Source organism: Zootoca vivipara, chromosome 4, assembly GCF_963506605.1.
Source record: "Zootoca vivipara chromosome 4, rZooViv1.1, whole genome shotgun sequence".
Lineage (NCBI taxonomy): Eukaryota > Metazoa > Chordata > Lepidosauria > Squamata > Lacertidae > Zootoca > Zootoca vivipara.
Genome location: NC_083279.1, coordinates 52070355 through 52097262, shown reverse-complemented (window position 1 = coordinate 52097262; position 26908 = coordinate 52070355). Strand labels below are relative to the sequence as shown.

General features: G+C 40.8%; 1 protein-coding gene across 4 annotated transcripts in view; it reads right to left on the bottom strand.

Annotated features, from left to right (window-relative positions):
* The window catches only part of SCAF4 (SR-related CTD associated factor 4), a 42895-nt gene that overhangs the window by 1989 nt on the left and 13998 nt on the right, over window positions 1–26908 (bottom strand). For 3 of the 4 annotated variants that reach the window (XM_035114327.2, XM_035114329.2, XM_035114326.2), the window contains 16 exons: window positions 25952–26113; window positions 24841–24976; window positions 22892–23031; window positions 21291–21467; window positions 20907–21004; window positions 20360–20468; window positions 20073–20243; window positions 18387–18466; window positions 17734–17918; window positions 16290–16390; window positions 14983–15096; window positions 13801–13957; window positions 12271–12428; window positions 10668–10821; window positions 10120–10215; window positions 9845–10033 (listed from right to left, as the gene is read on the bottom strand). In XM_035114327.2, the coding sequence (XP_034970218.2) occupies window positions 9845–10033; window positions 10120–10215; window positions 10668–10821; window positions 12271–12428; window positions 13801–13957; window positions 14983–15096; window positions 16290–16390; window positions 17734–17918; window positions 18387–18466; window positions 20073–20243; window positions 20360–20468; window positions 20907–21004; window positions 21291–21467; window positions 22892–23031; window positions 24841–24976; window positions 25952–26113 (2227 nt within the window). The remainder of the gene's footprint in view (window positions 1–9844; window positions 10034–10119; window positions 10216–10667; window positions 10822–12270; window positions 12429–13800; window positions 13958–14982; window positions 15097–16289; window positions 16391–17733; window positions 17919–18386; window positions 18467–20072; window positions 20244–20359; window positions 20469–20906; window positions 21005–21290; window positions 21468–22891; window positions 23032–24840; window positions 24977–25951; window positions 26114–26908) is intronic. The other variant, XM_035114328.2, reaches the window with a different exon arrangement.

The window sequence follows — 26908 nt, the reverse complement described above, 5'->3', positions numbered from 1 at the left end:
GAGGATCTGAGTGACTGCACTGGGTTATAAGCCATTGGGCAACCCACAACATGCCCTAGACATACAGTAAATGCAAGGACCCTGAACCTGGCGGGCAGCCAATGCAATGGGCAGAGAAAAAGGCAAATAAATTTGTATGTCTTCAGCAATTCCGAGAGAGAGCGTGCGCACATGAAAATGAGAGTCCCACTCCCTCCCCAGACTAGCAACTAGCTGTATTTTATCCTTTTTTAACATAGCAAAATCAGAGTTGTACTAAAGGAAACAAACTTTGATTAGAATGGTCTCTCTTCCCCAGGCCTTACGTTTCATCTGACATGTATGCTCAAAAGCATAGTAGTCTTTTAGTCCTGCAAATTTTAAACCCTTTTCCAGGATCAAGAACCATCTGCTAATACTATCATGAGACTACATAGAAATAGCAACTTTTTGACAATCTATTCATATTACTAAGGGAGTCTAAGGGGTTGACAGTAAGCTTCTAAAGAATTAAGAATTGGCAACTGTTCAGCTTCCTGTCACCTTTAAGCAGGAACAAGCTTGATAAGTATTTTTCAGAACCATGGGGATTTCATAACTTCATCATTATCATTATCTTTAACTGCAAAGTCAAGTGGTCAAATGCCTAGGGAAATGGTAAATGACCCCTGGATGGTTAAGTCCAGCCAAAGGCGACTATGGGGTGTGGCACTTATCTCACTTCAAGCCGAGGGAGCCAGTGTTTGTCCTGAGACATCTTTCTGAGTCATGAGGCCAGCATGACTAAACTGATTCTGGCACAATGGGACACGGTGATGGAAACCAGAGTACATGGAAACGCTGTTTACCTTCCTGCCACCTATTTATCTACTTGCACTAGTATGCTTCCAAACTGCTAGGTTGGCAGAAGCTGGGAGCAATGGGAGTTCACCCGGTCTCATGGATTCGAACTGCCAACCTTCCAATCAGCAAGCCCAAGAGGTTCAGAGGTTTAGACCACAGTGCCACATGCGCCCCTTTGGTCAAATGCTTATCGGTATGGAGGCCAAAGGGACCCACTAAAAATAAGGAAGTAGCTTCTATATATATTCTATCTAGGTTTAAATAGTATTCAAGATTCTAAACATTTTTGAAAAATGTGCCTGAAAGAACTTGTGAGTTTCTAAGTTTTATGGAATGTTAATGACCATTAAGCCTGCAGAAACAATACTAAAAACTAGGCCACCCATTTCTAGGGATGGTATTTCCAGTTTCACATGGAATACCCACAACAGTAACTTTTCTTGCTTGCTATGGATACTTTTTTGGGGGGTGGGGGTGCAGGAAGCCAAGCTACTGCTCAATCAGCTACGATAAAAATCTGAAATTTTCCACTCTGGAGAAGGGGAGGGTGTTTAAATCAGATGAGGCCAGTGTGTGGAGCTCCAGATATTGCTAGATTCCAGCTTCCATGATCCTTAATGGCCATGCTAAGCTGACACTGATGAAAACTGGAATCCAACAACAGATGAGCCAAAGTCAGGGAAACTATGCAAGTCATCTATTAATTCTGTGGTTCACGGTAACTATGACAAGAGGAAACCAGAGAGGAGATTAAGTGGGCTGCACAAGTCACCAAGAGCTTGTAAATAGTATTCTAAAGGGATGGAATAGGGTTGGAGATTCATGCTACTTACTTTTGGTGTGTGGATGTGTTACATTTCCCCTTGCACTATCCAGGGATATTTTATTAAGAAGAAAGGGGGGGGAGACATCTTTTTTCCATTTTCTGCTGTCAAAAACCATCCAACTCCTCCCACATTTGAGCCCTCTAGGACCATACAGAACTGCTGGGAAAGGCTAGGGTATGCATCATTTTTCCACCCCCTCCTTACCTTATAACCACCCCCTCACACATGGACCCAGAGAGTCTGAACAGGACTGCAAAGTGCCTATTCCAGGCTGGCTGAAGCAAAGAACACTCCTTTGAAGGGATGGCAATACGCTGCAGATTACCTTATAAGTTCCTCTTGCACTTGTCATATTAAGATTTGTTCCATGAAGCAGAAGCTTATTTTCCCATGTAGCAATATATACTATTTACTCAGAGTTCACTAGTAAACTTCCCTTAAGAGTCATCTTCAGGTTATGATAGGAAAAGTGACAGCTAAATGGCATTTACAACATAAAGAGTTCAGCACGTTTTCATGCTCTATCCTAAAGATATTGAAAATACCTGTAGGCTTAATGAAACTAAGAGATGAAATATGCACCAACTGTTGTAATACCACCAAATATCTGAAATGCAACAATTTAGTGAATTCAAACAGTTCTTGAAATATCAAGAGCAATGCAGAAAAGATTACAAACTAGGCCATATTTATCCTAGCACAAACCTAGTTCTAATTTCTCTGTCCTTGGATTAAAAGTTCATTTATTTGAAAGCCATGCCAAGAAATTAAAGTTCACATACTTGCTAAATAGAAAAGGTAAGCGATCCCAACCCATTGCTTGTTGATGTTTCACAGAGCAGATGTTTTGTAATTATTTGCTTGAACTGATTATATCTGGCACAAGCTAGCTTAGCCTTTTCTCTAGCTGAATTTTAGCTTGGTTTCAACTTGGCTGACTTGGCAAGGAAGTTACAACTTGAAAGCTCGCACACCATTCTTACCTATTTTAACATTCCTGTGCACTGGCCATTACAGCAGAAACCATGCTTTATACAGTGCTAATACACTCATCTGGACCAAGTTATTGTTTTTACTAAATGTGGTTAGATTTGTGTATGGTTTTTTAAATTGTTAACTGATGGATGACTATTCAAAATGCTTTAGACACATGAAAGATATAGCGGTGGTGACAATCTGCTTTGGGAGAAATACTACATTCACACCTGTTCTCTATTCCAGAGTTTCCTGTTAATTATAAGACTTGTGGCCAGTTCTCATAATCATTGTTTTGAGAAGTCATGGTGCATTTGTTTCACATTGGAGTAAGTGCACAGCCCACATGCATTTTACACAAGCAGGCTTTCTTGCAGTATCCAATACAATAGTATTTCCCAGCTACACTTTCCAAGAACTTTGTAATCTTGCTGTGATTTGGCTGGACAAGTACTGAACATTTTTCTGTAGCAGACTGAATCCCCTGTCACATTGCTACAAGTTTTTTTGGGTTGGGATTTTTTGGGGTCTCCTACAGCTAAACTTACAAATGTGTTTATATAAAATTTCCAACTCTTCAGGGATCAGCAATCTTATATTCCTAAAGTGTAGATGTGCATTTTCAATTCCCCAAGCTCAATTCCACATTTCTTTAAGAATTCTGTGCTACACAGCAATACACAGAAACCTAGACACATGAACTCATTTCAGTGTTCACCTATCTCATGAGATGGGGGTGAAAAATAGCAGCAACTGAACATTGTACTGAACATGGAACACAGGGGTGTGATAATTGCAGAACACATAATATGTGGTTGGGGAACCCTTGGCAATTAAGTCATGGAAGAATAAGGCAAAGAATCAGTTCTCTAAACAACAATTGGGGTATGAAAAGTGGGGATGTATATAAAATACAGCAAGGCAGAGGTGAGCAGACATCAGGTTTGCAGGACTGACTTTGTTTTGTACTAGGGCCTCAAGTTCCACCAACTGTACCTGCCACAAAAGACACACTTAGAATTAAATCATTTGGAGCCCAGGAATTTGTTTTGAGTATCAGAACTGAACAGAGCTCATAGTCCTTCCACACAAACATCCACTCATTACCTCAAGCTATCCTCATTTCAGCAATATACTATGGGGTGAGGAGAGCCATTTTTCAGAGAATGTTATGAGAGACAGAAATCTTAGCCAATCTACTGCAGTTCACATAGAGATCTACCTGTGGATCCTAACCTATTTCTTCCCAATCCTGGACTAAGATACTCAGATAATAATAGGATCAACATAGTCTTCTGAAATCTACCTCCCTGTTACTCATTTAATAAACTTTTAGTTTTTTTAAAAAGTCAACAAAATTTAATTACTTTTAGTGATGGCTTAGAACAAAAACTTTTTCATTTCATTGTAAATCATTAAGTAATAAGCAGAACATAAATGAAACACATTTTACAAGTAACAGAAAAGATGACGAGCTAAAAAGAAAAATTGTGGAAATTCACAGAATAGAATGCAACCGGAAGAACAGTGTTTTTCCTCTCTCCCATGAATTGCCTGGTGTGAAGCTTGGTGTTTACTTTGACTAAAGTTCTTTCCAAACTCCAGACCCTTAACTTTTCTCTCTCCTGCGTGGATTATCTGATGAGAGCTGAGGATTGCTCTACGACTGAAGCGATTACCACAGGCCAGTGGTTTCTCCTCTATGTGTGCTCTTTGGCCAGATATTTCACAGATGTCTATAACTGTGTGTTATATCATTTGATATGGAATCTTCAGATAGCAGACTGATAGCTTCACAATTATGGGATGTCTTTGACAAGCTGAACAAAATAATTCTTGTGTATCAATGAGTAACTGAAATAATTGCCCCCTTCCAGAGTGCCTCATCATTTATCTTAAGTGTCTGAATGTTTTTAAAAAGAAATACCTGACCAACAAATTAATTAACATAGGCTGCTCAAATGAGAAAACATTAATAAAAACTCAGATATTAACCCAGAAACAATTTGCAAAAACCTAATAGTGTAATGACGAAATGTTATCAGTCACTTTGAGTTGTAAATTGTACTGTAATTGAATTCCTATCCCTTTGAACAATCACAGAACTTTGAGTGTCTGAAAAGCAACAGGAATCTTAGAAGAAACACTTAAAATCTATAGAGGATTGTGTGCATGCTGCGACTCCATTCGAGTGCAGGGGGGAAACCAGAATGTGATTGTAGGCACAGAATTCAAGCTTCCCAAGATTATCAGTTTTCATTTAAAACTGAGGGGCGGAGGAACCTAGGCCTTATGCTTCCCCTTTCAGATCATGAACAAAATAAATTATACAAAATTGGTTTAGCTGCATAACTCATGCAGGTTGCAGAGTTCATATTTTCTTAGTGCAGAATTTCAGTTACTTCCTGTCAACATTTAAAGAAACAATGTAGTGTTGTGAACCAATGTTTATGTATATTTCAATTCAAAGTTACATCACACTCTTGTTTAATCATTTAAACTCATAAAACTGTGGACTATTTGCGATTCAACTTTTTAAAGCTATCAAATCCGCATTCCCATTTGGAAACATTACTTGGGGGATCAGCCACCCCCAACTTTTCTGGAACTGTATCTGTAAAAATGGCAGCAATCTAGGACCCTTTTTCCTGACACATCTGGAAAGCATTATAGTCTGTATGTCACATTTCTACATGGCAGAGCCGGCATGTCACTTGAAAATGCTTAGAATTTTGCCAGAAATGTGTCTACATAAGATACTCCAAACCAAAAGCAACTCTGGGTAGTCTCCTCAGAAGAATCTTCCTGTTTTCCATTCATGTGTGATGCATTCTTCCATGTTGTTCTCTGTACAGAAGATTCGCTCCCTCCCCCAGGACAGTTTAGGCAGCTTTCAGATTAAGTTATGTGCCTCAAAATTTCCTCAAGCTATGATTTCATAGCCTTTAAAACATGAACTTTTATGCTATTTAAAATCACAGGAACTTTAAAAATCTGAGAAAGCTTTTCATTAAAATTACTGCATAGAACTAGTTTAGCTTTCACAGGCCTTGAATGAAAGACTTAGCAGAAGCCGCTTCCACACACCTTTAAGTATTATGAACCTCTGTTGTTGGTGGCATCCAGAAATAACTACACAATATACATAGGGTTATAGAATCCAGTTGCTCTTAAAGAGGATTCAAGTATTATAAATGTGAGGATACTGCTGCTACAAAACAACTTTTGAACTGGGCTATCTCTAAACCACAGGCTCATTTTCAAGAGAAGATATGTAGATCCAGCAGACTGTATACAGGTTCCTATGCCAGTAAAAGTGGCAAGCTTCCAGGCGTACTTTGCTAGCACAAGGACCACATAATATGCCTCAACCACATCAGTACTTTTCAACACTGGCGCAGCATGCGGCTCCAACCATAGAGCAGCAGCTGTTCAGCCATGCCTCACTTTGTAAAATCTGGATTAAGTCTGAGTTAACTTATTCAGTATGTATATGCAACTTCATTAAATGGTAGCCATTTGTCAACAGTGAATATTGCAAAAGGAATGGGATTTGCTTTCTGAAACATCAAGACATTCTACACCTCGTCAGACTGAGAACAGAAATTAAGACCGACACATTTGAAAATGTACAATATCCTCTCATGCTCTGCTTTACCCAAACTGTATGTGGAAGGCTCAGGTCAATCCTGTTTAAATACATCCGTTTCATTTAGTATGACCACCAGAAAGGATACCTGGAAGAACTCATGCAAGCATTTGTGCACAGGAGTCAAGACTCATATTGACAGATGAAAACCAGTAATTAAGAAGTTAAAGAAGGTGGATTCTCTGCATTTTTATTTTTCACTTAAGCAAATTCCATCTCCCTTCCAGGAGACTGCCAGCTGGTTGTGCCTTTGCAATTCATATACTCTTGCACTTCATCCAACTTCTGAGCAGAACTTGATATGACACTGAGATTGTGCCCTGAGCCACCATTCATGTTAAGGAATCAAAAGATTTGTTTTTTAAAAAAATTCTACTTCAAAGACCACTGATATGACGATCAAGTGAATACAAGCTGTCATGAGCATGAGCCTGCTCTGAAGTATTAATCACTGCTTTTTACAAAAGACTTCTGAGAGGCCCAAATAATGTACTTTTCGTTGGTATCACTACTGCAGTATGTCATATGACCTCCATTATGTTCAATGTGTGTAAGATGCCAAAGCATTAGATAGGTGTCAATTTTGAAGAGTGGTACCTCCAGTATATTGATGACACCCAGTTTTATCCCTTCTTTCCTTCAAAGCCTGCCATGCAATTTCAGAATTTATATAATGTTTGCAGGAAGTAAGCAAGAAAGCTGATAGAAACAGTCTGGAGAAAAATGAATTGTGGATAGTTGGCAGTCCTTATGTCTTGATGACATCTATTGCTGATAGCCTTCCTGCAGTTCTTTAGGCTCAAGATGTTCGGGTATTCTGAATTCATTGTTATATGTCCGATTCCATGCAGAAGTTAGGAATATTTATCTTACCAATTTCCACCTGCAATGCCTCAGAACTGTGATCTGTCAAGCAGGTACTCATACCATTCCCCATAAAACTGAACGCTACTTTAAATAAACTTAGATATGTTGATCAAGCTTGTGTAGAATGTAGTCACCTCAACTAGAGAAATAAAAGTTTCTTAAAACACTTGAGGTCCCATATCTCAGCCGGATAGTTATACAGTGGTACCTCGGGTTACAGACACTTCAGGGTTACAGACTCCGCTAACCCAGAAATAGTACCTCGGATTAGGAACTTTGCTTCAGGATGAGAACAGAAATTGTGTGGCGGCAGCATGGCGGCAGTGGGAGGCCCCATTAGCTAAAGTGGTACCTCAGGATAAGAACAGTTTCAGGTTAAGAACAGACCTCCAGAACGAATTAAGTTCTTAACCCGAGGTACCACTGCATAGCTTTCCAGGCATAACTGCACAGATGTTTTTTACATCAGTCCCTTAAATGCTTTTCTCCAGTACAGCTTAAAAGGAAACATTTCAGTTCCCTCCAGATTTTCATTAGGCACAACAGTACCAGGGATTATAGAATTTGTCTTCCTAGAATATTTCCTAAGACCAGGCGTTGTGACATTTGGGTAATCGTCTCCCCCCCCCTCTCTCTCTCACTCACACACACACACACAGAGAGAGAGAGAGAGAGAGAGAGAGAGAATATGAATCACTGATGACAACAATTATGCTTGTACAATTATATGTGATTTCCGACTGACTTGGCTATGAGTCCTGGAAGACCTGCTCCCTGCCTTGCAGGCCTTTTCCCACCTGGGAGGGCAGAGCCTTGACTGACTCTAGCTACAAAAGCTGAGGCTGCTGAACAGAATCTCAGGCAGTGGTACTGTTTAAGGAGTTTTATTGGAGGCAGGGTTGATACTGTTGTTGCTCTTTATTCTTTGTATTTCTATTTTGGAGCTTGATTTACATGGAAATTATTCAATCTGTTTGTCTACCTTTTGATGTTTTGTTTATTGCTTATGGCTACTTTTGTTATGTTTGTAGTTATGTAATTTTGTATATGTTGCAAGCCATCTTCAGCATGCTTTTGACTTTGAAAAGGCGGCATACAAATAAAATTATTGATTGATTACCCATATGTATATGGCATATTAAGACAATATTGTGCTTGGAATGCTGTATATACAACCAAAGCTGTGGAAAATATTCACAAAGGGTTGCCAACAGCTTGCATATTCCAAAGTGGAAATAAGGAAGTTTCAAACCAAGGAAGTGCAATTTTAGCAAAGCTTTCCCAAAAAAAGTTGTGGAAGCAGTAATTCAGGTGATTTGACAACTGATTGTGATACATTTAAGAGTTGTGTGATAAATGAGGTCTTCTAGAAAGGCAGCCTGGGTCAAAAAGAACCCCACTCTCAATGCATTATCCCCTTTCCTGGAAATGTGTAAGTGTATGGAATGCAAGTCTGCAGTGGTGAGAAATTCAGGTGACAAAATGGTAGACAATTCATAAGGAAACAGATGAGAAGAAATGGCATTAGATCAGGCATCCCCAAACTGTGGCCCTCCAGATGTTTTGGCCTACAACTCCCATGATCCCTAGCTAACAGCACCAGTGGTCAGGGATGATGGGAATTGTAGTCCAAAACATCTGGAGGGCCGAAGTTTGGGGATGGTTACATCTTTCTTGTATGCTCGGGTTCAGACCTCTATATTAGGATGTGTACAGACATACCTAATTGTAGTTGTAAGCACATTTACTGCATTTGGGCAAACGTACAAGCTACTGTTTGGAATTGAGCTCAGGAGAAACCTGTTCTGGGTTTCAGGAGAAGATGTTTTGCACACCACTGATTGCCTGGCTCTTTGTGTCAACCATAAAAGCTACTTCCAGTCTGAGGGCTGAATTACTTCACGGGCAACATTCTGGAAGCTGCATGTGAGTGGTTGGGGCAAAAGTTGGTGAAATAACAGATGTGACTCTTACCTTCATATAGTAAACCTCATTCCAGCTATACAGAAGTGAGAGGTTTCTGTGTGCATGCACACATACTTCCCTATCCAAAAAGTGTCATTACCATAGTTTAAGGACAGATTCCAGCAAGCAAAAAACACTGAAGGAGGGCATAAAGAATGGCCAGAGAGGTGTGTGGCCCGAGGAGAGAGAGAGAGTAGCCTGAGTGGGAGTGTGGCCTATGGAGAGGCCTGAGGGCTAGAAAGAGAGCCCTGAGACATGCATTTAGCCCCCAGTCCTGAGGTTATCCCAGAAGCTAAGGGGACAGCACAATGTGGGAATGAATATTTTAAGGAATAAAGGCAGGGAGAAAACAGTTCATCTTCAGGATCATCTACATACCTACACCGACTCCTGGTTTCAGACATTACTATACACAGCCATAGGTGACCAGGAAAAAAAATATCTCTGGCAAAAGTAAACCCAGAACCCTGAATCGGCTTATATACTTCCTGAGTCTCCTGGATTTGTTTTACTAAAACGTACCTAACATAATCATTTCTCAATACTGAATTACTGCTTCAATCTTTCATTATTTACAGTGGGTACTTGCACCGTTAAATGCTTTACTCCCCACCAAATTACAAAGGAAAACACTTTGTTTTCTAAAATTTTGACTTCCTAACTATTGACAAAGTAGAATGAGTACTTTTGACAGAAAGAAAAAGCACACATATATCCAGCAACTGAAAAGTGAACTTACCAAGGAGTGGAACTGGTTGGGTGACAGAAGCTGAGATACTTGTAGAAGTTACGGGTGGCAGAGCATTTGGATATCCTTTGGAGCCATCTGCATTTTCAGCATTTCCTCTAGCTGCAGAAACTACTGTTGGAATGGGGTTTCCCACAGAAGAGTCTTTTGTAGTGTCTTCATTTATATTGGCCACAGTAGCTAGAACAGTGATATTAACAGAGATATTTTAAATGGCATGCATTTACATTACCATCAACTTTAATAACATAACAAATTAGACTTACAGTTTGGGATGTTTACTCCTGGAGAAGGAGGAACAGAGACCGGAGGAACTGAAACTGGGGGGTTAATAGGTGGCGGTGGTCCAGGAGGAAGGAAACCTATGAAGACAGAAATAACAAAGCATCACTACAACAGAAATCCTTTATGTTGTTGTTGTTTAGTTGTGTCCAATTCTTCGTGACCCCACAGACCAGAGCACACCAAGCACTCCTGTCTTCCTCTGCCTCCTGCAGTTTGCTCAAACTCATGTTGGTAGCTTTGAGAACACTGTCCAACCATCTCGTCCTCTATCGTCCCCTTCTCCTTCTGCCCTCAGTCATTCCCAACATCAGGGTCTTTTCCAGGAGTTTTCTCTTCTCCTTAAAAGGAAAGGAGCACCTTTCCACAACTTGATGCCCTACATATGTTTTGAACTACATCTCCCATCCACCCCAAGCAGCATGGCAATGGTCACAAATAATGGGAGTTGGAGTCCAAAATATCTGGGTGTCACTAGGCTGTAGTAGATTCACAATTCATATGTATGAAAATTATGAGAATGTTTAATTACCTGGAGGCAAATGCATTGGGTTGAAGCCAGGCCTCAAAAAAGGCGGAGGTGGAACTCCAGGACCAAATCCTGGAGGTGGCATTCCCATGGGAGGGGTAAATGTAGGTGGCTGAAGTGTACCAACCATTGGAGGTCCTGGCTGATGTGGTGGAACCTACAGTGGAATGAAAAGATTTACTCACCAATTAATTCTACAGCTTTTTACCCATAGATATTGACTTACAGAGCACAAAGATTTCGTGTGACATTTAATAAAGCCAATTATTAGAATTCTCTCTCTCTCCAAATAATGTGTAGACGCTTTATCTAACTAAAACTGTTTTTGAGTGGAATCACAAGGAGCTTTCTTTGTAGTTGTCATTTCGGAATCTGCCATCAACTAATGAGAAACGTTGCTTTTAAAAATGAAGAACGCATTTGCTTTGTTGTGTGCTGAATAAAAAGCAATACAGAAAGCTCCAGCAGCATTTAAATCAGCCTTTCTCACCCCGATGCCCTGAAAACAATTTGGGCCACAACTCCATCAGCTGTGGCCGATGGGGAAAATAGTCTAAAACATCTAGAGGATAAAAGGTTGGTGAAAGCTGATTAAAAGATTCCCTTCCTTTTAAGTGGTATCTTTAGATTGTACAGTTAAACTTCACCTCTTGGCAAAGGATCTTCAATAAAAGACCTATAATTGGACTGTTCATAGGTAAGAGAAAGACAATTTCACTTGCATAAAATCTTAGAGCTGTTAATTTATCAGATATTATGCACATATTATAAGACGAAGTTTGCTTTTCAACTAATGCAATTAACACATAAATCAAGTTTCAGTGCTGATGGCCCCGCATGTTTTGCCATCATTTAACTAATTTGTCGGGACACGAGTGGCGCTGTGGGTTAAACCACTGAGCCTAGGGCTTGCCGATCAGAAGGTCAGCGGTTCGAATCCCTGCAGCGGGGTGAGCTCCCGTTCCTCGGTCCCAGCTCCTGCCCACCTAACAGTTTGAAAGCACATCAAAGTGCAAGTAGGGACCGCTCCAGCAGGAAGGTAAACGGCGTTTCTGTGTGCTACTCTGATTCGCCAGAAGCAGCTTAGTCATGCTGGCCACATGACCCGGAAGCTGTACGCCGGCTCCCTCGGCCAATAATGCGAGATGAGCACTGCAACCCCAGAGTCGTCCATGACTGGACCTAATGGTCAGGGGTCCCTTTACCTTTAACCAATTTGTCAACAAGTTATTAGGTTAAGTTAAACCTATAGTCCTTATGTAATCAATCTAAGGCTAAATTATCACATTGCTTTTTGACACAACAAAGATACTATAACAGGTTGTACCACGTGATTTGTCCATTTGAATGCTCCTTCAAAGCAACAAATTCTGATACTGTATTACTTCTGTATCAGGTACACTTTTAGTTAGTACTAAATCTTGCTGTGTTTCAAATGTGAATTTTCATCCTGCAAAAGCTGTACTGTAATACCATCATATGGTATGTGTGTCAGCATGTCAAAACAGTGCATGAAATTGCATCTTACTTCTCAATAACAAGATGAACCAAGCTTTAAAATTGTCATGTGCAGAAATGAGAAATCAAAAAGAGAAAAACAACTTACCTGTGGTGGAGGCACTGTTATTGGTGTGGGCATGGGAACAGGCATTTGAATGGACATATTTTTAGCAACCGGAGAAGTTTGTTCATTATGTGCAGCGTCTCCCGCGCCTCCATTCTGGGCTACTTGGTTTTCTGATTTTTTGGGAATTCCTTTCCATTCTACAGGAACGATATAAACATCAATTATAAGAATGCAAAATATTTAATCTCAATTTCTGCCTTAAAATGCAAGTGTAAAGTCTGCATTAATTTAATTAATGCATTAACTGATGATATGTATACATCATGGCTAGCCCACTTATCTGCCCCAATGGCAATCAGAAATACTATCGGAATCTGTTTAAGGTGACAAAAGAAATTTTTTGGAATGTGCACATATAGTTTGTTCAGCAAAAGCACAGATTTGTTTGAAATGTTTATCCTGCAGCCCCATTATCTATCTTCATAACAGGCACATAGGGTAGAATCCAACACTGCACACACAGACTTCCATTCCCACAACCAAAATTCACCTTCCTCTTTCTCCTGCAGCCCCTCATAGGTCCCATTCAGCTCAATTTATGTGATTCTTTTTAAAGAGCGCACACAAAAATCTGCATTTAAATTTTATACACTTTGTACATAACATATTTTATGTAAAATATGGATTTCCTCATAAAGCAGGCATTTTATCAAATTCTTTTAAATATAACTATTTTTGTCCACATTGAAACTGTACTGCATTATCTGCATATGTGTGTAATCAGACCAGGAGCTGCATTCCATACCACAAGGAGGTATATAAGCATCAAATCAGGTAAAAATTGACTGAACAAATATCTCTGCTATTCCCTAATTATCAGCCCTCTATCACACTACCAAGTAAGTATTAGAATTTATGTTTGAATTAGATTTCACGCTCCAAGGTGATTCACGTTCAAGTGAAGTTCTACTTACAAGCATCTCCTAAAGTTCTGCCCCAAAGCAAGCAGAGTAAAACAAGTGACTTTTTTTTAACAGATTCAAATTATTTCACTTGTAAGACCTTTCCTTAAATAAATGTTGGGATTCTGGAAAGCAAGGAGTTAAAAACACTCTCAGATGTTCTTATTCATGCTGTAAAGAGAATGTACTTTGAGTTGAGTGAAATGTGTTAGTTGGAGAGAGTTTGAGCATGAGATGAGAGAGCTAGGAGAGAGGAGATCTGTGGAGGAGTGTTTAGAGATAAGAGCGCTGCTAACATGCAGCTTAGTTCTGTTGGTTTAGATGTATTATGTTAAGTATCTGTAAATAAGTTTGTTAGTTTAGAAGCTACGGTGTGCTTGATTTCTTGAAGACAACGACTGCTATCCGATTTCCAGTTGTGCAGTAACACTGCTGGGTCCGAGAAGAAGAAGAATTTTAACAGAGACAGCTGGGAGCGTGCTGGGTGCCATTAAAGGTTGGTGGCGTGGGTCCGTGAGTGTTTTACGACCCACTAACAAATTTTATAGCACCACGATCATAAATACTTCAACAATAAATATTTGTTTTCCATATATTTATCTCTTACCAGGACTAAGTGTTTCATTGTCCAGCATTCCTCCTTCACAGAAGCTTTCCAGATCTTCAGGCTTAACTTTACCCCATGGTATGTAGGTAACGCCTAATTCTACATCCCAATACTGCTTATAGTCTGGTTTAATTCCTTTATTTAAAGCCCACGCAATCTAAAGGAAAACAGCAACATACTAGTGATTTCCTTCCTACAGTGAACCTGTACTTGTTCAGCACAACTAAAGTCAGAAAGCAAAACGTTTTACCCAAGAGTAGACCCATTGAAATGAATAGACCTAAGTTTGTCATGTCCATTTATTTCAGCGGGTCTACTCTGAGCGTGACTCACATTCAACACAGCCCACATACAATGGGAAATCTGCAAAGAATAACATATCATAGCCCTGTGAAAAATTCTTGCAACGAGATGACCAAAGACAGTGTCACATAATTAAGCAGTCCTATGCAAGCCCCGCAGGTGGCTCTGTGGTCTAAACCAAGCAGGGCTTGCCGATCAGAAGGTCGGCAGTTCGAATCCCCACAACGGGGTGAGCTCCTGTTGCTCGGTCCCTGCTCCTGCCCACCTAGCAGGTTGAAAGCACGTCAAAGTGCAAGTAGATAAATAGGTACCACTCAGGCGGGAAGATAAATGGCATTTCTGTTCGCTGCTCTGGTTTGCCAGAAGCGGCTTAGTCATGCCGGCCACATGATCCAGAAGCTGTCTGCGGACAAATGCCGGCCGGCTCCCTCGGCCAGTAAACTGAGATGAGAGCAGCAACTCCAGAGTCGTCCACAACTGAACTTAATGGCCAGGGGTCCCTTTAACTTTACGCAAGCCACATAAACTGCCTCCAAATAACATGGTGATCCATTCTGTTTGTAGGAGCTTACCACGTGGCTCATCCATCACATAGTGTTATCATTAAATAAACATTCCCTTCCCCCCCCCCGAGCTGCATGGGGTTTTTCTTACTGCTACCATTTCCCCCCCCCCAAAAAACCCTCTGGATTAATTGATTACTATGGATGACAATGGTGTCTGCAGCAAACCAATTTCTGTTTGCACAATGAAAGTGCTCCTTCCTCTCTTCCCTCTTGAAAACATTATCCCATAGAAATATTCTTTAGGGAGGGGATTGAGGGACAATGTGCATTTCATCCTATAAGTTAACTTTTTATTGAAAAATATATCCAATACCTTTATAAATTTCTGATTCACTTTAAAGTTCCCACGACTCAGTTTCTGAAGAGCACGGTATGCATCTTGTCTTTCCACCATTACAATATAGGCACATCCCCTTGGTGGTATCATCTGTTTTAAGCATAAAAACATTGCACTACTATTAAACAGGAATTTCCTTAAATTTTGCAGGGAAAAGGTGCAAAGTAACAAGAAATCTGTTTGAATGTGCGCCTTATTTCCTTTTAAGGCGTAAATCAGTGGAGAGAAACCTCTAGCCCTTAACGCTAATTGCCAAAGGTCTCAGTTTGGTCTGCAAGGTCATTTGCCACAAACCATGTCCACTCGACAAAGACATGTCATTATATGTGAGTTCCCTGTTAATACTGATCAGAACTGACAGGGAACCCCAATGATCCCAGGATGCTCAGGAGAGTTTTTCCACTAGAAACTTCCTCATGGTGCAGCTCCCTCTTCACTTGCAGGAAAAGGTTTGACTTCAACTCACTACCTCCAAACAGAGCAATTTTCCTCTGCAACAAGCACCTTTGTGAATCCAAAGCGCTTTCTGAAAATGGAGAAAGCAACCCCCCCACCCCCAATACTCTACTCTCAGCTGCTCTAGGCAGTTTCTAACAGGGAACTCACCAGTGCAGCCAATACCAGACATCTGCAGAGGAAAAATTCTCCATTTACGGTTTCAATCCAAACCACTTCCTCCAAATATACTTCAAGGGAGCTGATTGGCGATTACAGCAAACTCCTTTGAAGGCATGCTCCCAGCACCAATTAGCACACCTACAAAGTAGGTTGCTGTAACCACTAATCAGCGATTATATAGACTTCAACTTTAATAACTGTCCATCACCTGATGTCCTGCACATCTGTCAAAGTTGGCCCATGGGGGTAGGGAAGTTAAGGATCCTCCCCACTGGCCAGATCCAGTTCACTACTCCTCACATAAACCAAGATACAATGTATGTACAGCAATAGAAGAACTGGGACTTGCGTGTTTTTAATATTTCTAAGTTCTTAGAAGTTTCCAAGGAAATGTAGCAAACAAAGAAAGTCCATAATTAACATTCTGTATCTATTACTAGTATCCAGCACTGTTTACAGCAATTTCTCACATCAGAACATTGAAAATGTTCGTTTTTAAAAAATCATAGCCCTCAAAAATTTTGGATACAAGTTTTCAGTTTGTTTTTAAACAATTATACAAATTTGCTAGCACGTGTTGCAAAAGAATACTACATGAATCACTTTAAATGGTTTCAGCTGGATGATTTTATTTTCTCGTAACTTGTATTTTATTTCATACTCACATTTATAGATTCAATTGGTCCAAACTCTTCTAGGAGACCTCCAACATCCTGCTGTGATGTTCGTTTATCCAACTGGCCTACCCATAGTGTTGTACTGCAAACTAAAAATGTGACAAGTCAAAGTTGATTGGCAACTTGCATCAGGAGCTAGCAATAATTTGAAAAGTATACAACAATCTGAATGGGTGGGATCTAGACTCCCTTGAGCAAATGGAAAGCTCTGGCAAGATACGGCGGACAGCAGGTATGGCGGGCGGAGGGAGGCAGGGCGTTTCCTGGGAGGTGGCGACGGCGCTTAGGGGACCGACCCAGGCCGCTAGAGGGCGAGCGCCGCGCGCTTTTTCCCGCTCGCCGCGGCACTAAAGCAGCTGATCCGGGCCGGCCAGAGGGCAAGCGCCGTGCACTTTCTCCCGCTCGCCTCGACGGTGCTGAGGCGACCGATCTTGGGTAAGCCCTCGGGCGAGCGCAACGCGCGGGGCGAACAGGCCGGATCAGCCCCCTCAGCCGCCACGCGCTTTCTCTTGCTCGCCCCCGTGCGCTGCGCTCGCCCTCGGGCCAGCCCGGGATCGGCTGCCTCAGTGCCACTGTCGCTGAGGCGAGCGGTAGAAAGTGGGGCTGCTGCCGCCTGTCTTCCCCGAGCCAAGGGGAAGGCAGGTGGCGACAGCCTCTGCACCGCCATGCTTCGGCACCGGGAGGGGGGGCAGAGCAAAGCGCTGCAGTGCAGAGGCTGTTGTCGCCTGCCTTCCCCTTGGCTCGGGGAAGGCAGGCGGCGAAAAGACCCGGCAAGCAGCACCCGCCACACTTCGGCTCCGTCCCCCGGTGCCGAAGCGCGGCAGGCGCTGCTTGCCGGGGCTTGCCAAGGCAGGCGGTGACAAGCCCCGACAAGCAGCACCCGCTGCACTTCGGCTCCAGGGAACGGGCGCTGCTTGCCGGGGCTTGTTGCCGCCTGCTTGGCAAGCCCCGGGGAACCAGCTGTAGCGTGGAAAGAAGGCAAAGGAAGATCAGCTGTCAGCTTCCCGCGCTGACAGGTGATCTTCCTTTGCTGCCTTACCACGCTACATTCTATGGCCGCACTTTGCAAGACAAAGCGGCGGAAATAGAAAACCTCGTCGTCTTGAGAGTCCCTCGCGCAACGCAAAACGCTTTCATCTTGCAAGTTTTCCGTTGCGCGAGGCATTCGTCTTGTGAGGTACCACTGTATATACCGGTACTTAGTTTTACTACACTGGTGGCTCTCAAACTTTCAGAGGACTCCAGCTCAGTAATAAAATGGCACTGAAAAATTGGATTTAACACAGTGATGCAGAGTATCAGTTTGCCATTCTGACTTTGCCTACTGTTCCGAAGTGCTGTCTTACCGGAAAAAGAAAGCAAGGACAAAAACACATTTGACAGCATGTATTAATACTGTTCCATCTTGCTAAGAAAGAGAAAAAATACTCACCACTAACAGTTTCGGTTTTGATTGGAGGAAGGCCTTTTGCTCTGCGCTCTTTCTCTCTCTCCCTTTCACGCCTTTCTTGGGATCGGGATCGAGGGGAATGGCGGCGTCTGTCCCGGGAACGGGAACGGCGATGGCGTGATCTTCTTGTCCGAGAACCAGACCGTGATCTTCTCCTTTTGGGTGATCTAGTATTTAAAGGACATATTAAAAATACAGAGTAAGTTTTACATTCATAGGTAACTTGCTGGCTGCTACTGAATTCTGCCCATCCCCAAATCTGAGAATTGTTATTGTATAAGTAAGGCTTGTCCTTTAAGATCTTTAAGTGAAAACTTACCCTTTTAAGATCTGTATTTCTGGTTATCACTGCCCCAAAATGCAAACAAAACACCCCTAAGAAACTGAACCTGCCTTAGAAAAACCACACCCCATTTGTCCCTACGTATGCCTTGTATGAAATCACAGAATGCAAATGATCTATTATTGAATGTAGCAGTTACTGAATAGCAAAGTATAAAACCATAAATAACAACACTGTAGGATAAGAGATTAAAACCTTGCTGCTTTTGAGATTTTCACATTATTCCTGTATCTGGATACACTCTAGTACTTATTAGTGGATTATAAATGTACATGTAATTGCTACTTCTTACCTTGATGCAGATCTAGATCTTGACTTTCTGCTCTCATGCCTCTTTCCTTCGTGAACAGGAGGCTGATCTACTTCCATTTCCTGGGGGTGGGGAGGAAAGGATTTATTACCACAGCTGTTCGTCAATTTCACTTTTTGATCAGTTTCGAATTTAAAATTAGATAGCATTTGAAATGTAAAGATTTTCATTTGGTTCAAATTACAATTCATATTCACTTATATGTACATAAATGTACAGATTTTAAAAACACGATTCCTTAAGGAAATGCTGTTCAAGTGGTTTAATTAACATAGTTAGGGATGTATCTTACTAAATAATATTTGGAGCAAACCTACTGGAATCAGTGGACAACGGGTGTTATGATTAACTTAATTTCACTGATTTGACTGGGTCTACTCAAAGTATAAATTTAGTTGGATACAAACTCTTGTAGCAAATGAAAACAAGTAAGTGGTTACAATAAATCAATCATTTTGCTTCAGCAAAATGATAAACCAATCACATTCTATCTAAAGTATTAGTTGTTAAATAAAGCATGTAAGCTTGACAGGAATATCCAACACCCTTGCTAAATCCATATATAATTTGAGCTGAAAACAGGGGTATTATATTATCTGACGTAACTAAGGTATTTATATTTCTAATGAGCAAGTTTAACTTCTTTAAGTGAGAATTTACTGCCTGACGATTTTGTCCAATAAAGAATTATACAAACTGAAAACTTCTACTCAGTGCAGTGTAAAGGATACCTGGGTTCAATTAAGAGATTTCTGCTCTGTTACAGTTACTGGACAGTGAAATCCTGGCATAGATGTAATCTATTTACAGTAGCCTCGCAACTTGTGCGGGGATTATGTTCGGGAGGGTTGCGCAAGCACCACTACCTGTCCGATGCTGGTACGCTGAGCAGACATTGCTCCACACATACAGAAGCTCTCCGTCTTGCTTATGGGGTTCTGGGAGGGTCTCATGGGAGCTTAAAAGCAGGGCAGAGAGCTTAAAAGCTCTTTCCAGTGTGGGAAAACATGGTACCGAAATAACTTATCTGGCTTGTGTGTGTTTCATTTGTGTGCTTGCAGCGAACTGGCCACCAAATACATAAAGCTGTGATTGTGCAAGTTAAAGGTGTGCAAATTTTGTTGCTAAACCATTGTTCCCTGGGTTGAACGAAACAGGAGATCATAGTCAACAGAATACTTTCTAGTTTGGCTTGTTCATATGAAGGAAATGCATAGAGAGTCTGTGTGCACAGCCAAATGTTTGTTCATGTGTCATCTTATTCAGCCAAAGTATGATTGTCTGAATATTGCCTATATTGCCTTTTTGATCAAGGACTAAAATTGGAGATACAATAACTGTAGATTCCTTCACAAAGCACATATTAAAGTATACAGATTCTAGTGCACATTAGAATTTTTTGAGAAGATTAAGGAATTAATCTACCATAACATAATAATGTTCTGCCACCACCACTTTGGGTGACTAAACATACTAAAACTCAGTAGTCTAAAGGAGTCTAACATGTACTGGAAATCTAATGTGACAAACACATCCAGATAAATTAAAATAGGGTAAGAAACAGTGACTGAAGCATACGCTATGGAACTCTTCTGAACGGTCCTGAGATTTCTTTCTGGGTGCAATTTATGGCATTAGAGCTGGGGGGAAAGATAGCAAGTTATTTACCTGCTGGTGTGAATGTTTCTGTGTATGTGGTTCACTTTGTGCTGGAAAAGAAGGCTGGAAAGGTTGTTGCACCTGGGGTGAGGGTTGCATCCCAGGCTGAGTCATGGGAGGAAATTGTGTTGCAGGTAGAAGTCCATAACTTGGCATTTGTCCATTTGGAGGAAGTGGGACCTTGAAGAAAAAAGAATATATAGGTATTTTCCATTAATTTAAAATCAAGAACAAGCTTTCAAAGTACTGCATGTCTACTTATTAAGTACTGAGCATAAGGGAAATGTTTCAAATACCTGGTGAAGCATAGGTTCCTGCTGCATTCCAAGCACTCGTTGCTGATATTGGTCTATATTCGGGAGCTGGGCATAAACTGGTTGTTGCATACCTTCACCCGGAAAACCACTGAGCAATAAATGAGATTTTAAAGCAGCGTTTTAAGGACATAAAATTTAGTACAGTAACCCAGACTGCCATCAGTGCTCCCCTCCCCATGCATTGTCCCCCAACTGAATACAAACTTCCCCTCTTTGCTCCACTCCTTCTGTTGCTTATCTTTGTCAAGACTCTAGACTGCAAGCTCATTAGGGATGGAAACAGTATTCTAGCTGTTATAATGATGGCACTATTTAAGTATTTTTGAAGCTGAGGTGATAATATTCAACTGTAACTGCAGGATATGGGCATTTTGCGTTCCTTAGTGAACTGATAAATATCAAATATTGCATAATAAAAGAGTTCAAAACAATGAAGTCTAATGAAGAGAACCTATATATGCAACATTAGGCTTCTACAATGTCACCTTAAATTTTAACATGTACTGGTCTGACTCATAAATCTTACAATGTTGGTTGAGAGATTACAGGAGGTGTTGGTTCCTCTTTCTTGGTGTCTTCTACTGCTTCTGGTTCGTCATCATAGTCAAATCGATCCAACAGCTTCTGAAACATATTACATTGAGCCAACTCTATTTTCTTCAGTAAGTAATGAAAGACAAGTAAACAATATTAATACCACTGACAATGTAAGATCATTTTAAGTTTTGCATACCAAAGTATGGTTCACCAGAAACCAGAAAAGGGGGAAGGAAATGTCACATGCAGTGGAGGTGGGATCAAAACTCCTTGAATACTTGTTCTCATAGCATGAAAGAATAATTTGGCATGGCATTCCACAGACACAAAAAAAAATTGAGTAAATTCCTTTTCAGTACAAGAAAAGTATTACCTTATCAAAAGATGTCTTTTGCTCAGATGCTGAGAAATCGTGTTTTTGTTCTGATGGTTGTGTTGCTGTAGTCTGCAGCTGGGCAGTAATAGCATGGACCTGAGCCATTACATTGTTATCTATCACAGGAGATTGAGGTTTCGGAGGCTGCTGAAAAGTCTGAAGAATCTGTTGGAGCTAAAATAATGAAACTGCAACTATTAATATTCTCTTAGGAATGACCGTGAAAACATCAGAGGCATAATAAATGTACAAGATTTGATGCCTTCCAATGGGTGGATGTCTGCTCTCCCCACCCTCCAATCAGGCAGTAGTTACTGTTATGCCTGGTGGGCATTATGGTACAAGGCAGCTGCTCTTGTGGCTCCTCCTCTACTCTGTGTTCTTAAAGCTATAAGGGAGCATAGAGGTAGCCACAATAGACATCCACAAATGAGCGTTGCATGGAAACCTAGTAAAGCACTGATTATCATATTTGCATATTCACACACTCTCTTCTGCACTTAAAAGTCTACTAGTCCTCAAGTGAAGTGCTAGTGCTATGCAGATGAGTAGACAGCTGCCAAGAGAATAGAAAGGACATTTCTTACTCAAGCAGACAAAGGTCAGAAATGTTATACATATGCATGATTTTCAGACAAGATGTGATCAGTAAGCATCAGAAATATTGATTTCACTATTCACTAATGCAATTCACCAACAAATTTCCACTAATGGTTTAAAAATAGAATAGTTATATATTCTGCATTAGATACCATATTTTTCCGTCTATAAGACGCCCCCTATTTTTGGGGCCTCAACAATTAGAAAACAGGGGCCGGTTGGGCTGCCAGCCGTAGGAAGCTGGCACAGCCCCTTTGCAGACATGCTCCGCTAGAGCGGCCTCGCGCTCTGCCCTGGCGGGCTGCTGGTTTCCATCAGGAGCACCACCCACAGGGAAGCGGCTACCCACGGCTGGCAGCCCAACCGGCCGATGGATCCCGGAGAAGGGAGGCGGCTGCAAAACAGCCAGCCATCACCTTGCCAGGCACCCTCCTTCTTAAAGGGACAGCACCCCACCTGTCCTGGGTAGGGCAAAGCAGCCTGCTTACAGCCGCCGTACAGTTCAGGCTTGTGCCTTCCTCCCAAACTCTTGCCTCTCCACAGGGAGCACTTGCAAATCACCAGGGGTCTCTGTTGGGGAACCAGTCAATCAATCTCTCCCCACCACAACCTTTTGGTTCCACTTCTGTAGCAGAAACCACCTATCAGCTCCCCAATCGCCGCCAGCTTGATTAATGGCGGCGATCAGGCAGCTGCAGCACAAACGACTGTGTGCTACGTGATTTTCAGGATCCCTCCCCCCAAAAAATCAAGCGGCCAATGCTGAAAATCGCTCACCCACCAGAATGAAGTCTGAGGCTGAGTTTTTAAGTGGTGAATGGCCGCTTGATTGTTGGGGGGGGGAATGCCCCCCTCAGCACTACCTGTGTATAAGACGAGCCTAAAATTTGAACCTCATTTTTGGGTCAAAAAACTTGTCTTATACACGGAAAAATACAGGAACCATCTTATTAGCTTAATTTGAATTCTGTATTTTTGAACAAAAAGTCTCTGCTTGCCTGTTGTCCTTGTGTTGTCTGAAATAACTGGGCTACAGCTGCAAAGGCATCAGAACTGGGCAATTGCGGCACAGCAGGTACTGAATTAGAAGCAACTTGAAGAGGCTCAGATGGAATTGCTGTGGCAGGAGGTGGTGAACCTATAAAATAAATTTAAATGCAACGTTAAGATTTTAACAATTCCCACTTATAGCATTTCACTTTTACACTATAATGTAAGTTTTTAAACATCAAAACTTGGATGGTCAGTTTGTAGACCATTCTCAAATATGGCCAGCAAGTTCTGTTTTTAATTCCACAGGCAGGATTCTCAAAATTAGACATCATATGGCCAGCTTCAATGCGTCATTGCCAAACACCCTCATGCCCTGCATGCGACAACACAAAGTATGTATTTTATTGTATTTTTAATATTTTGTTGGAAGCCACCCAGAGTAGCTAAGGAAACCCAACCAGATGAGTGGGGTATAAATAATAAATTTTGCTTATTATTATTATTATTATTATTATTATTATTATTATTTTAGGGCTGGGTGAATATACCATATCCCTGTAAGTATATGTTAAATATTCTTAGGGCCAAACTAAACATGACAATAATCATGCAAGTGGTAGTTACATAATTGTGTTCTGTACAGTAAACAGCAGCCACAGGTGAGTGGGGGCAATGATTAGGACTACAGCAGAGGCAAAGGGTTAAACTTGCCCACCAAAGCCTCGGTTTAATTCTGAGCCCTCATGGCTATATTTTGTGGTGCTGTTTCTTAAATCACACAACTTCTTTTTGCATGATTATTGTCATGTCTAGTTTCATCCACAGTCCCATATAAACTCCTATCTTTTTCTCTGTATTTCAGTAAACATACATCTTGGTCATACTTCTGTATAGAAAACCATGATGACAGTTGATTGATGACAAAGTTCAGCTTAACGAGCCTACAGACTACAAATTTTGAAAAAAAAACAAAAAACAAAACCTTTATAAAGAATATTGATGATTGAATGGATATATGGAGAGCTGCTAGACTGTTTAAGGTTAATATACTATTACTTACACACACACACACACACACACACACACACACACACAACCAGTATTATTAATGTATTTGCAGCAATTTGTATACCACAACATCTCTAAGTGGTATACAAAAATATGAAAATAAAACAGTAGCAAAGCAGTATTAAAACAAACCCAAGCAACAGGAAAAAATAAAAAAGAATTTCAGAAATAACAGGATTCAATCTTATGGACCAGGGAAAGCCTGGGCAAAAAGGTATATCAACACAAGATGCCAGAAACATGTAACAGATTATGCTTCACATATGGCAGAGGGAAGGACATTTCACAGTGGTAGAAAATACTACTGGAGGACCAATAATTTTCCTGTGATATTCTGTAGTGTGTTGTGCCATGAGAGAAAATTTCCCTGTGATCCTAAATGTGTTATTGTGATACTGCAGGAGCAGTAATATTGCTTAACTACTGAGCAATCGAAGGGGTGCCCCACTTATACATCGATGCCTAAATGTCAAGGCAAAATGACAAACCATTTCTGGTAACAAAATATGCTGTATATTATCCAATCATTGTGTATTTTATTTGTTAGGCCATCTTAATATTTTCAGCCAGACTCATCAATAACATAGCAATGGGTAGAAATAATTCTATTCAAAACATGTTTTCACAGTACAATCCTAGACATACACATGAATAAGACAGTCAACCAAAAGGCTCTTCACAGCGCTCTTGTTCTATAATACAATCACTTAGCCAAAACACGAACGTTATCATATTTTTAACACCAAGAGTTACTGCGAAAAAAATCTATCTCCAACTTTTGCTTGCAATTAATTCAGCCCATTCTATGCAGATTAAAGCAAATAAAGTCTGAGTTTGACAATATAGGCCCATATCAGAAAAGAATGCTTTAACTAAGATTCCCTACCTTCATTATTAGTAGTATCTTCTGTCATTGAAGCAGTACTGCTAGCTCCTGCTGCCATGTCGAGGAGAGGTTGAATTATTTCTATTTTAAACACTCCATTTTTCTGCCACAAGTTGAGGACACGAACTATCTTACTCTGTTCAAAGAAGAGATGTGTAAGTACACTTTAAAAAAATCTTCATTTGCTTAATCAAAGTCTAGGCAGTGTTCAGACAATACTGTCCCCCGCTTCAGTTTTATACATCATGAAATCAGGTAATGGACACATGCACTTTGTTTCCTATCACCTAAACAAATGTGAGACATCCGAGTTCAGATATATTCTATTCAGAGGGGAGGCAAAACAAGGTGCAAGTGCATGAAACCAATCAGTCTCACAATGCACAAAGATGAGAGCACAAAAATGCCATCTGAACAAGGTCCTAGTCCTTGCATGCACACACAAAAAGAGAGAGATTAGTACAGTACAAAACTTTTATACTTTGTTTACTATGCTTTGTAGCATTTTGTGACTTCTCTAGGAAATGACTTGTGGACATGAGCAACAGTGAGCAGGAATGGAGGGATCAAATCCCATACAATATTTTTCATGACACACTTTATGGACCTCCGAACTTAATAAATGATGGCTACTTTATTCTATTCTAGATGTGGGAATCAGTTTTGTCAGCATAATACATACAAGCAGCAGGAACCCAAGCCTGTTCTAAGTCACCAGCCACATCTATTTTGTGTTGCAGCTTTACTATCAAATAGAATAAAATCAAGCTCACATGGCTTTCTACACAGAAGAGAAAAGTTCCTCCATAAGAGCTTTTAGTCATGAAGTGGTGAGGAAGAAGGGCCTCAAAAATTTAAAAGCCAACTAGAAAAGAAACATTCAACATCAAGGCCTCATTCAGAAATAGTATCCAACAATCAACAACGTGTGTTTGTACAGGGTAGACCAAATATAGCAGGATCAGAAGATATCCATATTTCTCTCTCTCTCTCTCTCTCTCTCTCTCTCTCTCTCTCTCTCTCTCTCTCTCTCTCTCTCTCTCACACACACACACACACACACACACACACACACACAAAAGTCAAAATGCTACAAGAAATTGAGTTATACCTTGTCTTCTGTTGGACAGAGATATAAATACTGGAATGTGGCAGTTATATTTTTACAGAATCTTGGCCCGAAAACATCCTTGTCTGTTCCAAATTGATGACGAGACTGACGAACAATAGAGTCAATAACATACAATCCAGGAACTTTGTATTCTGGTTTACACTAAAGAGACAGAGAGAGACAGAAAGTCATATAAGTAATATACATTTTATAAATCCTAACAGTAAGCTCTGTACAGTATAATCATAAAACAGGCCTATCATATTAACATGAAGTTAAAAGTCCAGAAAGGGGGAGAAAGGAAAACAAACTAGCAGGTACCAAACAACACTACAGACATTCCAATATATTTTCCTGGAATTTGAACGTAAGTGCTATTCTCTTTTTAAACACTGATCTCAGAAATCCAGTCACATATCAGGCAAGATATGCACTTTAAAAATATGCCTATGAATATACATTAATTTGACTCAGTGATGGTTATTTCTCATAATGATGTCATAACTATGATGTTTTAAAAATTTAATGAAAATTTGATGTTTTAATGTACATCACCAAATGTTTTTGAATGACTTGGCAGTTCAAAAAGACTCACAAAATTAAATAATCAATGTACAATAGGACAAGCAGACTAAGCCTGCCCCAACATGCCCTGCCTCCATATTAGTTACATGTTACCTAGATCACAGGCAGAAATGACATAGCTAATGTCAAGAATGGGACCCAGGTGGCGCTGTGGTTAAACCACTGAGCCTAGGGCTTGCTGATCAGAAGGTCGGCGGTTCGAATCCCTGTGACGGGGTGAGCTCCCGTTGCTTGGTCCCAGCTCCTGCCAACCTAGCAGTTCGAAAGCACGTCAAAATGCAAGTAGATAAATAGGAACCGCTACAGCGGGAAGGTAAACGGCGTTTCCATGTGCTGCTCTGGTTCGCCAGAAGTGGCTTTGTCATGCTGGCC